General features: G+C 48.4%; 1 protein-coding gene across 1 annotated transcript; it reads right to left on the reverse strand.

The window, feature by feature from the left end:
* Positions 1-191: 191 nt before the first annotated feature.
* Positions 192-6,953, reverse strand: LOC108150903 (serine/arginine repetitive matrix protein 2). Its single transcript, XM_017279214.2, has 4 exons — positions 6,813-6,953; positions 5,850-6,751; positions 1,901-5,788; positions 192-1,808 (listed from the first exon to the last, which is right to left on the reverse strand). The coding sequence occupies exons 2-4, from the start codon at positions 6,665-6,667 to the stop codon at positions 800-802; spliced, it is 5,715 nt and encodes a 1,904-aa protein (XP_017134703.1). The 5' UTR covers positions 6,668-6,751; positions 6,813-6,953; the 3' UTR covers positions 192-799.
* Between the last annotated feature and the right edge of the window lie 6,309 nt (positions 6,954-13,262).

Consider the following 13,262-nt stretch of genomic DNA (forward strand, 5'->3'; position numbering starts at 1 on the left):
ATAAAATAATGGTAGCAGCACATCCTTAAAGGGGGCCGCCGCAACTTAAGAGCTAATACGGTACTTAAAATCCTTAACGATCGACTACAGTGCCCACACAGTGCGGTAGCACGAGGACAGCAGTCCATCAGGTATCCTCAGCATTAAATCATAATTAACAACTAATTTGTATAATTAAAAAAAATAAATAATCAATTGTAACGCATAAAAACCGCATATGTATAATAATTTGGGACTCGAAGGCGTAAAATGTTTGCTTTTTGGGACTATGGTTGCTCGGTTTATGCCGGAGATTCCCTGGGAACTACCTCTATACTGCCGCACTGGGGCACGGTAAGTAAACTATTTGATTCGTTTCACCGACTCAATGCATCAATATAGTATATATATATATTTTTATATGATGTAATGTTTTTTGTTTTTTTTTTTTTTGCTTTTTTGTAGTTTCTGCCGGTACACTTGGATTATTCCGATACACTCGTATATTTACAATTTTTGTTTTCTTTTAGAAATCATTGGACAAATAAATGTTTAGTGTCGGATCGTGCTTATCTTAGTCACTAAGAAATATGTTAAGAATCTTATATATAAATGCGTTTTGTTCACATGATTAGTCCGTAAAAAAAGTTTAAAAACAATATTGGAAATGGGGAAAAAAATAGGGAAAACCTTTAGGAGGTTTGGGCTTACAGATAGAAAGGGGGTGGTTTTTGTATTAAAGATAGAATTATCTACAATTATTTTCTATGAAATGAAGATCGGGGATCGGGCTGGGGGATGGCTCTGTGATGACTGGATGCTATTGGGTCTCCACCAGGAGCTGTGCCTCTTCCAAGGGCTCCTCTTTCATGTCCAGCTTCACTTCGTCCGCCCTGGGCGTGGAGCCGCCATCCAGATCTAGCGTCTTGGGCAGCGGTCCTATTTTTTGCAGTATATCCACTGGCATTATCTCCCGAATGGTGGGCACCGGCTGTACCGTGAACGTGGGCAGTGGCGGTGGCGTAAACACTGGCAGTGCCACAGTCATGGGAATGGGCAGCAGTCCGCAGGTCGGCGCTGGCATCATGGAAGCGGGCTGTGGATGCGGATGTGGATGCGGATAACTCTGGTACGGGTGGGCCCCCAGCACGGGTATGGGCATCGGCACTGGCGGCGACGAGGGTGGCGGTCCACTCAGGAAGTATGGCATTCCATTCTGCATGGGCATGGGCATCCCATCGTGCATGATCAGTGGCATCCGCATTGGCATTCGCATGGGCATTCGCGTCGGCATCCGCATCGGCATGCGCATGGGCATCGGCAGCTGCATTCGCGTTTGAGGCGGCGGGTGTTTGCTGAAGTACTCCTTGAGCATGGCCGCCTTGGTGGCGGGGTCCGCGTTCCGGGGCAGCAGGGGCGGGCGATGGCGCAGGAAGCCGTGCGGCAGCGGCGGCAGGCGACCCGTCTTCACCAGCATTTCAAAGTGCTTGCGATCGAAGCGGGGCACGGGCGGACGCAGGACGCGTGAGTGCGACACCACAATCTCACGCTTGAGCGGATCCAGGTGGAAGTAGCGCATCTTGGACTTCTTCTGCACGAGCACCGCCTTCTCCTGGTCTGGGGGCTTGGGCGTCACTGGTGGCGGTGGCGGTGGTGCGGCCAGTAGCTCATCCCGAAGGCGCTGCAGCCTGGCGGCAGCCTTGGCGCGTCGCTCCTGGTGCTGCTGTATGGCCCGGTCCACGGCGCGGATGACAATAACGCGATCCTCGCTGTCGCTCTCATTGTTCGGCTTGACACTGTCCACAAAATTGACACGCTTCTTGGGTTTCCTGCGGGAGGGGGTTTACTGATTATAAATTTATTCCAAAGTGACTCTCTCTATCTATCTCTCTCTCTATCTATCTCCATCTCTCTCTTTTACCTGTCTTCATCCTCGTCGATTGCCATTGGCACAATTTCCAGGACATTTCCCTTCCGAACGGCCACCGACACCGCCACTGGAGGAGCAGCTGCATCTTTGGGCAGCTCAGGCTCAATCTTGGGCACCTTGGTTTCCAGCAGCTCACAAGGAGAAGCAGAGGCAGCAGCAGTGGCAGCAGCCCCTGGTGGCACGTGTGCCTTGGGCAGTTCACGCAGGACCGGCGATGTCTCCATGACAGCACCATACTCCCCGTAGACACCGGCGGGCATCTCCATTGCTTCGGTGAGCTGCGCGTAGGCCTGCTCCATGTGGTAGGCGGAGTCTATGTAGGCCGCATAGGTATCGTAGTCCTCGCCTCCGGCCTCTCCGTGCAGGAGCGACATGTTGTAGTAGTAGGCGGCCGCCTCTAGGTTCTGGTCCTCCCCAAAGTAGTCGGCAAAGTCCCTGTCCTCCCGTCGGCCGTCGAGTGGTGAGCGGGAACGCGATCTGGTGGATGACCGCGTTCTGGAGTGTGATCTTCTTCTGGCTGGCGAGCGGGAACGCGAATGGGATGAGGACCAGCTGCGACGCATGGGCGGCGACGGGGGCCTGAACAGCAGCGGAGATCGCGACGACAGGCGCTCTCTCTCGCGGCTATACGAGCGCCGTCGATGCACTGGCGGTGAGCGGGGAGGCCGGGACTTCACTGGACCCGGCGACACGGAGACGCGGCGCCGGTTGCCTCCTCCCACCTTCTGGAAGCGGTTTCTGCTGCGCCTTGGACTCCTGCTACGCGTCCGACTACGACTCACGCTCTTGCTGTGGCTGCGCATGCCGGTCGTCTTTTTTCCCAAGCGAATGCCCCGTCGGGGGGAGGGTGGACGCCAGCGGGGACGCGGGCTGCGTGAACGGGAAGAGTCCTTTCCCCGGCTGGAAACCCGCGCACTGCCGCGCCGAAAGGATCGCTCTCGGTTCCTGGAGGGCGATCTCGAACGAGTTCTCTCCCTGACCGAGCGCCTGCCTCCGCCTGGCGTCGTACTCCGTGGAATCCTGGGCCTGGTGCGCGTCGCCACGATGGTGGGCTTTACAATTGCTATCTCCTTGGGGCGCCTCAATTGGCTGGCGATCTGTGGCTGGTGCTGCCGTTGGCCCTCCTCCACTTTCACCTTCACGGCCTGCTGCTGCGCTGGGTGGGGGTGCTCCGTCTCGTCGTTGTCAAAGATGGCCGGCTTTCGGGTGAGCTTCATGGGCGAGAGCTTCAGCTTGATGGCCTCCCGATTGTCATCGAAGATGCTGTTCACGGGAGTGGGGGAGCGTGGCTCCAGCTTCTCCTGCACCTCCTGCTGGGACTTGAGCTCCTGCTTGCGATACTTGTCCATGATGGCATTCCGCTGCATGAGGAACAGGGACTCCATCTTCAGCAGCTCCTCGGAGATCTCATCCCCCGAATCGTAGTTCTCGCGCATCATCTGAATCCTGGCCAGATTGTCCTCGAGGCTCTTCAGCTTGCGCAAGTCTTTACTCACGTTGTTCTTCTTTTGCTGCAGCTGCAGCTGTTGCTGCTGCTCCTTCTCTGGGGCATACTCTTGAGAGGCTTCGGAGGCCACAGAGATCAGGGCTGCCTCTTCCGAAAGGTGCCCTTCCGCCGCTTCCTGCTCCACAGCATCAGCATCAGCAGCAGCATCATTATCATCTTCCTCCTCTTCCTCTTCATCGTCATCGTCATCCGCTGAGCTGGACTCATCGTCATCGTCGGAGCTACTGCTGCTGGTCGACGAGTCGGAGCCGGAGGAGGTCTCAGTCTCGGCAGTGGAATTGCTTAAGGAACTATTTTTGGAGGCTGTGGCTTCCGCCACCATCTGCCCCTCGCTGGACATATTAATACTATTCATGAACTTGTCATAGATGTTGACCAGATGCTCCTGGCTGGCACCGCCCAATGGAATGGCTGGTCCCTTCGGCCTTGGCGGCGGCGTGCTCTTGGCATTCCACAGATCATTCGTGTCGTCCTCATTCGAGTCGCCACTAATTGTTGCCTCATCCACCACGGCGGTGGACAGCGGGCGGACAGCAGCCGATGGCGGAGCAATGCTGGTGGCAGCAGCTGTCTTGGGCATACTGCTCAAGGAGTCATCGTTCTCCCAGTTGTCGATGTAGTCGTCGGTGTCGGGGCTCTCCTGCAGCGACCCTTTGTCCGTGGCTGTGGCTGTGGCTCTGGCTTGGGCTGTGGCTGGCGGTGGAGGAGCATTGGCTGCCACCGCACCATTCCGCACGAGAACCTCCCGCTCCGTGTCCAAAGGCGGCGTCGCATTCCGCTCCAGCTTGATGTGGCTGACATCAATCATTGGCATGGGCAGCGGTGTCGGGGAGATGTTCCTTTCAATCTTAATGCTGATTTCTTTGTACTCGTCGCTGTGTAGCTGATGGCCGGACTCCTTTTCCCGCGACTGACTGCGGTACCTCCAGGCGCTGCCATTCCCCAGAGCACTGGCTGCTCGAGACGTTGATCTTCGCTCATTTAATACTGATTCCTGTTTCCTGAAGGGATTCCCACGGCGCGGCAGGACCTGGCCATGATCTGCTGTCTCCCAGTCGCTGCTGACTGCCTTCTGCGCCGCAGCTTTAATCTCCATTTGGGGCCTACTCTTGGGTGCTTCTTTCAGCTCCTTGTGCTCGTTGGTGCGGCGCAGCAGCTGCTCCTTGGTGGCCAGCAGGGCCTCCAAGTGCAGGTCATTGTCCTCGAGCAGGGCTCCAATGCGGCTGTAAATCTCGCTGGCCTTGAGCAGGGGAGCTGCCTTCGTGGTGGGTGCCACTGGTGGCATTGTCAGAGGCGGTGTCGTACTCCGATTGATGATTAAGGCAGGGCTGGGCACGTGGGCTATCTGAGGGACAGTTTGCTGTCTTGGCGGGGATTCGGCGAATATATCCAAACCTTTTGGCTTCTCATCGATGTCCACCGCTTCACTGGCGGCAGTCGGTGGTGGCAGCGGCAGCCACAATTCGCGCGGAGGCGTCAACGGTGGCGTCCTATCCTCACTCTCAGACGAACGATTCCTGCTTCGACTGCGCTTTTTGGTGCGCTCACGCTTCTTTTCCGTGGGATGTGACTTGTCCAAGCGGGGCTTCTCCCCCGAACGGTCCCTGGACCTGTCGTCCTTGGCGGTTTCTTTGGAACACTTTGCAGAGGATTTCTCCATAGAACCTGGCCTTGACCTGTTATCCTTCAAGGGCTCTCGACGCTTTTCAGCTGATTGTTCGTGCATTCCTTCCTTCGAGCGATGCTCTTTGGGCTGTTCCTTATTGTCCCTATGGGAAATCTCCTTTGGAAAATCTCTTGGCTTCTCTGCATGATTTGTATGCGACTCGTTGGAGCTCTCTTTCAAGTCCTTAGGTCGCTTCGCATTCTTTTTGTCATCTTTGGATCTTTCTCGAGTGGTTTCCTTCGGCTTTTTCTCCTTGGATCTTTCTCTGTGCCTGTCCTTGGATCTCTCTCTGTGCCTATCTTTGGATCTGTCTCTGTTCTTTTCCTTGGGCATATCCATATCTTTGGGATGTTCCTTGGATCTTTCCCTGGGCTTTTCTTTGGACACATCTCTGCGTCGATGCTTCTCCTTGGAACTTTTCCTATTCTTCTCATTGGGGGCTTCGCCACTCTTCTCCTTGGAAGTTTCGCTGTTCATTTCCTTGGATCGTTCCCGGTCCTTCTCATTGGCTGCGTTTTCCTTGTGCTTATCCGCAGATCGGCCTTTCGATTGATCCCTCAGACCATCGCTGGCAGGTTCTTTGGCCTTGAGTGGCGGTTTCTTGCCACTTGACTCCGCCTTCTCCTGGCAGGCCTTGTGCTTGGAAATGGAGCAGTCGGACACCACGTTAAAGTTGTACTGTATGGGAGGCTGCGTCGTCGTCCACCTGTGACAAATCAAAGAGATCTTAAAACAAGATTTCTTTCGCAAATAATTCAAAGACATACTGTAATTCCAACATCAAGCGCTTGCAGAGTCCCGAGCTGACAGAGGGTCCTTGGGCGGGCGGCAGTGATGGTCCATAGGATCCTGGGGGCGGGGCGCCCCCCATATTGGGCGCACCCATACGGTTGGGGGGCCGGTTGAAGAAGGGAGGGCGCATGCGTAATCCGCCTCGCGGCATTCGCGGCATGAACCCCATGCGAGGATATTCGCAGAACGGCGGGCGCATGTGAAACCGCAGCGGGTTGTGGCCGAGAAATGGAGGGCCGACCGACGGGTCAGCCGGCGGCATGGCTGCAGCCGCTTCCTCGGCTTGCTTTTCCTTCCTGGCCTGCTGCACATCCTCCACGTTCCTCTGCTCCTCGCCCGAGGAGTCCGTGTCCGAGTACAGACCTTCGCTGTCATCGGGATCCTCTGAGGGCGGACGAGAAATTCCATTCTCCTGAACCCGTGGCGTGTTGCCCTTGGCATCCTTGCGCCTGATACCGTCCCGCTCGAGGAGAGCCACCTTGCCGCCGTCCGTATCGATTTGTGCCAGCTTGCGCAATGTCTTGCTCTTCGCGTCCTTGGTCAGAACTTTCTTCAGCGCGGGACTGCTAGCGCCTCCGTGGATGAGGTGGGGCGGGGTTACCACCTCGCCCGGCTCCAGGCTGCTGGTGTCTCCATCTTGCAATTCATCGATTGCCCTTATATGATGCTGCTGCTGCTGCTGTGTCGGCGGGGGGTGCAGCTCCCTGGTAAGTCCTCCAAGTGATGTTCCTCCTCCTCCTGCTCCTGCGTCGCCTCTTGGTACTGCTCCTGCATTTGCCGTCGTTAGTGACATACTTGCATCAATTTGTCGGTGGCCTCGAAACGTTTTTGTTTAGAACACGCTTTTTCTTTCAATGGCGGCGCCGCGTTACTGTCACTGGACGACGGTGAAAGCCGATATAGTTAAGGTACAATCAATTCGGCTGCGGATAACGAACCGATGTCATCTATTCAGCTCTCCAACCACCTCCGCAGGTTTCGGTTCATGTATGGAACTGTATGTTTATGCCATTTTTTACTTCATTTTTTAATAACTCAGGTCGATGTTGATATAATCAGTGTGACCGCGGACTTATTGATAAAAAATACGGTCTGACCCTCAAAAATATACCAAAATAACGTCACAAAATTTCAAAATATACCCGTTAATATACTGACGAATTATTTATTATCAAGATCCATCATGTTCCTCGTTCCTCCATCAAGGACTCTACGCCATGAACACATAGTTTTACCCGATAATCTAATCAAGTTTATATAAAAGTGGCTCATTTTAAGTACCATCTTTATTGGAATCGTGGAAGGTCCACTTAATTTATTTCTTTACATGGTAACTACACGATAACTACACATTTGCTACACATTTGTGTGTAATTACCAAGAGCGACACCTACAGGGGATATGCGATTCAAAATTTGTTGGCCTTTTTTTCCGCCAGTGCGACATGCCCACTGTTTGACATGCCTTTTTTCCGACATTATTGGAAAAATTTAGATTTTGATGGCAAACGGCTCAAGAATTCGATGCTGATCTCGAATTAGAACTTGATGTGGCCTGGGATATTGCTTTACATGGCATTTCTACACGATTTCTACACGGTTTCTACATTGCTGCATTGGACAAGAGGGAATTAGCATTAGAAAAATAGAAAAAATACCAAAAAAATACACCAAATCCCATGAAACGGCTGTCGATACTGGATACGAAAGGTGCGCGCCAAATAGAAATTGTTTGAATGCGAATTTGCGCCTAACAGCACACAGTGTATCCACAAATCAATTTACATTACAAATTTGAATTAATTTCAAACTATTGTTTGTTCAGCAACGACTTTTACATGCATCACGAGTTTTCGCTAAACATAAACTGCGTGAAACGCAATCAAACATCGAAATGCAGTCGGGCAAAAGCAAACTCCACTTATTTCCGCTTCCTGCTGACGGCTGGGCGAGCGAGCGGGCGCACTCAAATGCGAAGTGCAAATAAATGACAAATTACAAATTACAATTACTGTTGGGCCTGCTGCACCCAAAGCACACATAAATATGTAACTCAAGCGAAACGGTGGAAAAGCCACCGCACAAAAGATTATGACATTGCCCAGAGGCTGAACTGCCCGGGCGGGGGGTGGTGGGCGGGTCTCTGGGGAAAAGGTTGCCTATGGCTAATAAAACACACACAAAAAAAAAAGAAGAGAGCGCCTCGAATTGACTTGGATGCTGCACTTTTTGTCCGCCCCGTCACGTCATGTGTCTATCTCCCTGCCTCCTATCCCCTGCCCCATCCCCTGCAAAGCTTTTCTTTCTTTGTGGATTTGCATGCAACTTTCTCCGACGGCTGCTGCTGCTGCTGCTGCTGCCGCTGCCGCACGACAGCTGCCGGTGCGACTGCGCGGCAACCAGAGGCGAAAGGTGCAAATTAATTCGCAGCGCCCCACAATAACCTTCCTCACTGTGGCTCTGGCTCTGGTCTCCCTCATTATCGGTGTAATCTGTTGCTCCCCAAATGATTTTTCGTTTTCTTCTTCTCAGCTTTGTCACAAGTCAAGTCCCAAGAGAAAAAAGACGACTCTACTCCCGAAATGCGACTTGTTATCGCATTTTGAAAATCTTCACCCGCTAAGTGGATGTGCAATAAAAAACACTGCCACCATTGTTTGGGAAGATGTCGAAAAATCAACTGGGATGTCCCCGAACAAACGCCTCACTGCCTGACTGCCTGCCGCTGTGCGTACGGAACCAGCCGCCCATTGTATCTGGTCTTCAGGCGGGGAGGGGGCTTTGACTTTGCTTTTTTTTTATATTTTTGGCGACCACGAGACATCTCGAATTTGGCACCTGGGTGTGAAAGCCTTGACGGTCTGTTGAGGGACTGCTTTGTCCTGAAATTTAGACGAAACCCAATGAATCCAAGGTGAAACAATAGGTTCAACATTCAACATTCGGAATAGTACTTCCATCCCACAAATGATTGATTCTTTCCTCTCGTTTACGACTACTGGGGGAATGAAATGGTATCATCTATAAATTCTGGGTTTATTCAGTACCCAACTTCCTCTACTCCACAACAACGTAACTCTCTTGCCCATTAACATTTTTTTAATGCCGCATTTAGCCAAATATGTATGGCTACAAATGTAGTTAATTTTCCTATAAACCCGGTACACGTACATAGTATATATTTTCATGATCTGCGGTACGTATAGAGCAGGCAATTAATACCCGAGAAGCGTTAAAAGCGCAACGCTCGATGGACATTGAGGGCGGCGGCACGGCACTCTGTTTGTGGCTGTGACAAATGAGAGCGGTAAATTGTAAATGGTAAATGGTAGGATGGTAAATGCCACAGTAGATGCTAGATGGCAAGGTGGTAAATGCTGTTCGCCGGCCAGCCGCAGGTTCCAATCCAAAAAGCCCCCACCACAAAGCAATGACGACGAGTCATTGACATTCGCTGCGATCCAAGCTTGAACTAGAAAACTAACAAATCCGCCATTCAAGAAAAAAAAATGTGATAATTGCAATGGAATACACAATGTAAACCAAAAGAGGGCGGGGGAGATACAGAGAGCGAGAGAGTGCTGAAAGGTAGCCGATAATAACTATACTCTAGGGTGGGTTTATTGAAGGTTCTAGAGAGCATTATTAATCACAAAGTATACATACTTTGGACAGAGATAAGACAACAAGGCATTCCAAATGGGTTGAGATTTGAGTTATGAAAATAGTTATTAAAGATCCTACATCATCTGTAGATACATCTCCTATCTTTTGAGGACATTCTCTGATGGAATCAAAAGAAATACAACCAGAGTGAGGGTATAAGCAGAACCAAAAACTATTTCAAGCGCATACCCATACTAATATGCACATCCATACCGCCACACAGATATGGATAGATCGTTCAAAACAGAAGCGTCGCTAATTGGCAATATTTAGAGAGACAGAGACAGGGAGAGAGAGACAGAAAAACAACAAACAAAACCGAAAAAAAATCACGAATGATCTGAAGATCTTCCCCGTCAATTTACGGGCTGCTGGGCAGACAAAAACTTCTTTTGTTCCTATCCAAATTGGCTTAATTTTTATGGGCATGCTTTCATCACATGCTCAATGCTCAGTCCCCAGGATGCCCCAAAGAGAAAGAGAGAGGGGGAGAGGGAGAGAGAGAGAGAGAGAGGGGAGGAGGGTTCCAGTTGGGGTTTCTAACATTAAGGTGTTAATCGGCGGTCGCACGTTCGTTCCAATAGCCGGACACACAAAAAGTTAGGCAGCAAAAGCTGATGAATTCTTAGAACGCAGTTTCTCTGTGAAAAGATCTCTATAATATAGAAACCAGATGGATAATAATACGACTAAGGGATACCTGTTCCTATGTACGATCTAAGATGTAGATCTACTTGCTGCCTGGTCCTGTACATACACACATACATATGTACGAGTATATGTGTGTATGTTTGAAATGTACTTTGTATTGTACATATGTATGTACCTTTGTACGCTACGTGTACCCGTCGGGGTATAACAAAAATCAAATAAAATCCCCGTGGAAGTAATCTTTGAACAGTTGAAAATTCATTTGTAATTACTCGCCGCTTCGTTCAGTCTCCCGTGACCAAACTCCCAGCAAATGCGATTGAAATATATGTACTTGCCGAGCGAATAGGAAGTTGGTATCCCACTAATGAAGTAGGGAAAAATTTATAATTAATGAAGTGAAAACTCAACTGAATTGAGTATAAATTTATAGTCGAATCATATTAGAAAACTGCATTCAATTTATTGAAGAATCTTAAAAGTATTACCAATGCAATTGGTAGAGGATAATGCTGAATCTTTATTCATTCTGGCACCGTTGAAAATTCAATTAATTAATATACATATGTATGATCGTTATTACCCTATCATTTTTGACTCTGATTTCCACTTGCAAACGCCTACCCGTCAATGTCCGCCCTGCCCATATGATTGTTTATTTCGCTTTTGGTTTTCTTCGGATGTTCGTAACTTTATTTTTCTGGGTTTATTTTGGTTCGCTTGTTTACCTTTTTTTTTGGTTTTTGTTTGTTGCTTTTTCTATTTTTTTTTCAATTTTTTTTTATTGTTATTAGCTAATTTTAGCCAAAAGCCAAAATGGCGACGAGACGACGACGAGAGCTGCGCTAACGATCGAAAACTTTTGTGGTTTTTCGTTGTTGTGGATACACTTTTGTAGAGGGTATTACGATTCATATAAGTTGTTCATGCACTAGGAATCAAAGTCCTTCTTTCACTCTCTCTTGGTCTCGGTTTGTTACGGAGGAGGAAAACTCTCGAGGAGAGTTTTAAACCTCGTCTAAACGGTCTCCATCTGATTTAATAACTTGTAGTCGTAATTTGTTATTACTCGTATGTATTTTTACAGGGCCCCTCTATGCACTTCTTATAAGCAGCCTTGTTTTTCGATATCTCTCTGTTATATAAAAAAGTTTTGGGGCGTCGTCAGACATTTGTATTGCCCATACCGAGCTAGCAAAGCGAGTGAGCCAGGGGTTGGTGCACGAGTGAAGCGAGTGTGCAGGGGGCTCTCCTATTTTTATCACTCAATCGTTGCACCTGTCTCTCTGCTTATATACGAGTATCTACATAGTTCTCTCTCTCTCACTACCTATCTCTTCATGTGGTTCTTCCTTGGTCTTTTCTATAAATGAAAGTTTTGGTATGCTGGAAATCCCTATATCATACGCCTACTATCGTAGCATCCCATCTGTGAGAGTATCAAAAGCTTCAACTACGAAACAAGCCTCATTTTTTGTGTTTTTTTTTGTTGTTGTGGCTATTATTTATGAGATTTTTTGTGATTTGTTTCGATTTTATTTTGCACATGCACAAACCTCAGTTATTAGGCAGCGGCGTCTCATTGTATCTTCGAGATACTCGCATGTATCTTTCGGTGTCGGTATAGGTGTGTGTGTGTGTGTATCCGTTCGATGGCTGCATTGAATTTGCTTTTTGCTTTTTGCTATTTGTTTTTTGCTCGTTTTCAGTTTTGGTTTTCAGTTTTTTTGCTGCTGCTGTTTCCATTTTACACAATTCCCAAGCCTAAGACCGGTGCCACGTCGCCGCTTGGTACCTCCTCAGAGGCCCCCACTCCCCCCCTCCACCTCTGATCGTAGCGCCGGATCTCTACAGCAGTTCCAGCCGGTGCTGGAGTCGTAGTTGTGTCTGTGGCCAAAGCCGGGTGCCAATTTGCGAGTCAAGCCTAGCGCATCTTTCAGCTCTAAGCAAGCTTGAGTAGAAATGTTTATAGTCGGTGCAAAACAAAAATCCCCACCAGATCGTAAAGCCTGAGAGCCCTTCCCTGAATTGTACGAATGGTTGAGATATACATACATATCTATATATGTATATATATATAAATATCTATAGCTAAAGCTCTCAAAACTCAAAACTTATCATCTGCCAGATGGGCAGACATTGTCGTAGATTTGCTAATTGAGACGATTCTACAAATGAGACAATACTTTTACAGCTTGTGGCCATTAAATAAATTCCTAGTTATTTAATACATATTTTTAATAAATAATAAATAATTTCTTGATAAGAAAAAAACCCAGAGACATGGTGGAGGGTCATATATATGTAGATTCCTGGAATAAACTCGGACTAGAGCTGGAATTGGAATTGGCTATTTCTAATGTTGTTTTTCTAGAAATTCCTATACGATTCCTATTCCTATTCGTTGGTTCGAACGTAGGGCAGGTCATTTGGGTACGGAGACGAATGCGATTTGCATACAGATTTTTATAAATAATATATATATTTTTTTTTTTTTGCTGCTGGGGGAATTCCAGTTGTTAAAGTTGTTTTCTTGAAGAACAAATGTCAGTCCATAATGGCAGCTGTTAAGCTATCCATGAAATTGAGATTCAAGCGTTCCCATTCCCATTTTCCCCCTGTTTTTCAATGGAGGGAAATGAATGGAAAATCTGTGATGCAATGAGAAAACACAATCAAAAATGTAACTCTAATTAATAATTGGGGAAAAAGCCAGGCACAAGTAAAATGAAAATGAAAGCCATGGGATTAGCTGGTTGGGAGGATGATCCCCAGACCCAGACACAGACACAGACAGACCCCAGGCCCATCAGCATCCCCTCTCTCTCTCTATCATTTGAAGGGGCGTTGCATAAACACAGACAAAGAAAAACACTCTTCTTTTTTTTTGTGTTAACTCCTATTGACTAATCACTTGGAGAGTTTGACCAGCTCCGTTGGTTCGTTGGCTTGTGACATTTTAATCATAAACCCAGAAAATTATGCAATTAACAGAGAAAGAGTCCGAAAAAAAAAAAATAAAAAAATACAACTGATCTCTAGCTTACATAAGAGCTTGGGTCACCAAAAATA

The sequence above is a fragment of the Drosophila miranda genome, chromosome XR, assembly GCF_003369915.1.
Source record: "Drosophila miranda strain MSH22 chromosome XR, D.miranda_PacBio2.1, whole genome shotgun sequence".
NCBI lineage: Eukaryota > Metazoa > Arthropoda > Insecta > Diptera > Drosophilidae > Drosophila > Drosophila miranda.

What these genes read in the sequence shown, in the direction of transcription:
- LOC108150903 (XM_017279214.2), bottom strand. Translation starts at nt 6,667, where the DNA reads ATGTCACTAACGACGGCAAATGCAGGAGCAGTACCAAGAGGCGACGCA. An exon ending in CGCTTGATGTTGGAATTACA is followed by an intron (nt 5,789 to 5,849) that starts GTATGTCTTTGA and finishes GATTTGTCACAG; the next exon opens with GTGGACGACGACGCAGCCTC. An exon ending in ATCGACGAGGATGAAGACAG is followed by an intron (nt 1,809 to 1,900) that starts GTAAAAGAGAGA and finishes CCCCTCCCGCAG; the next exon opens with GAAACCCAAGAAGCGTGTCA.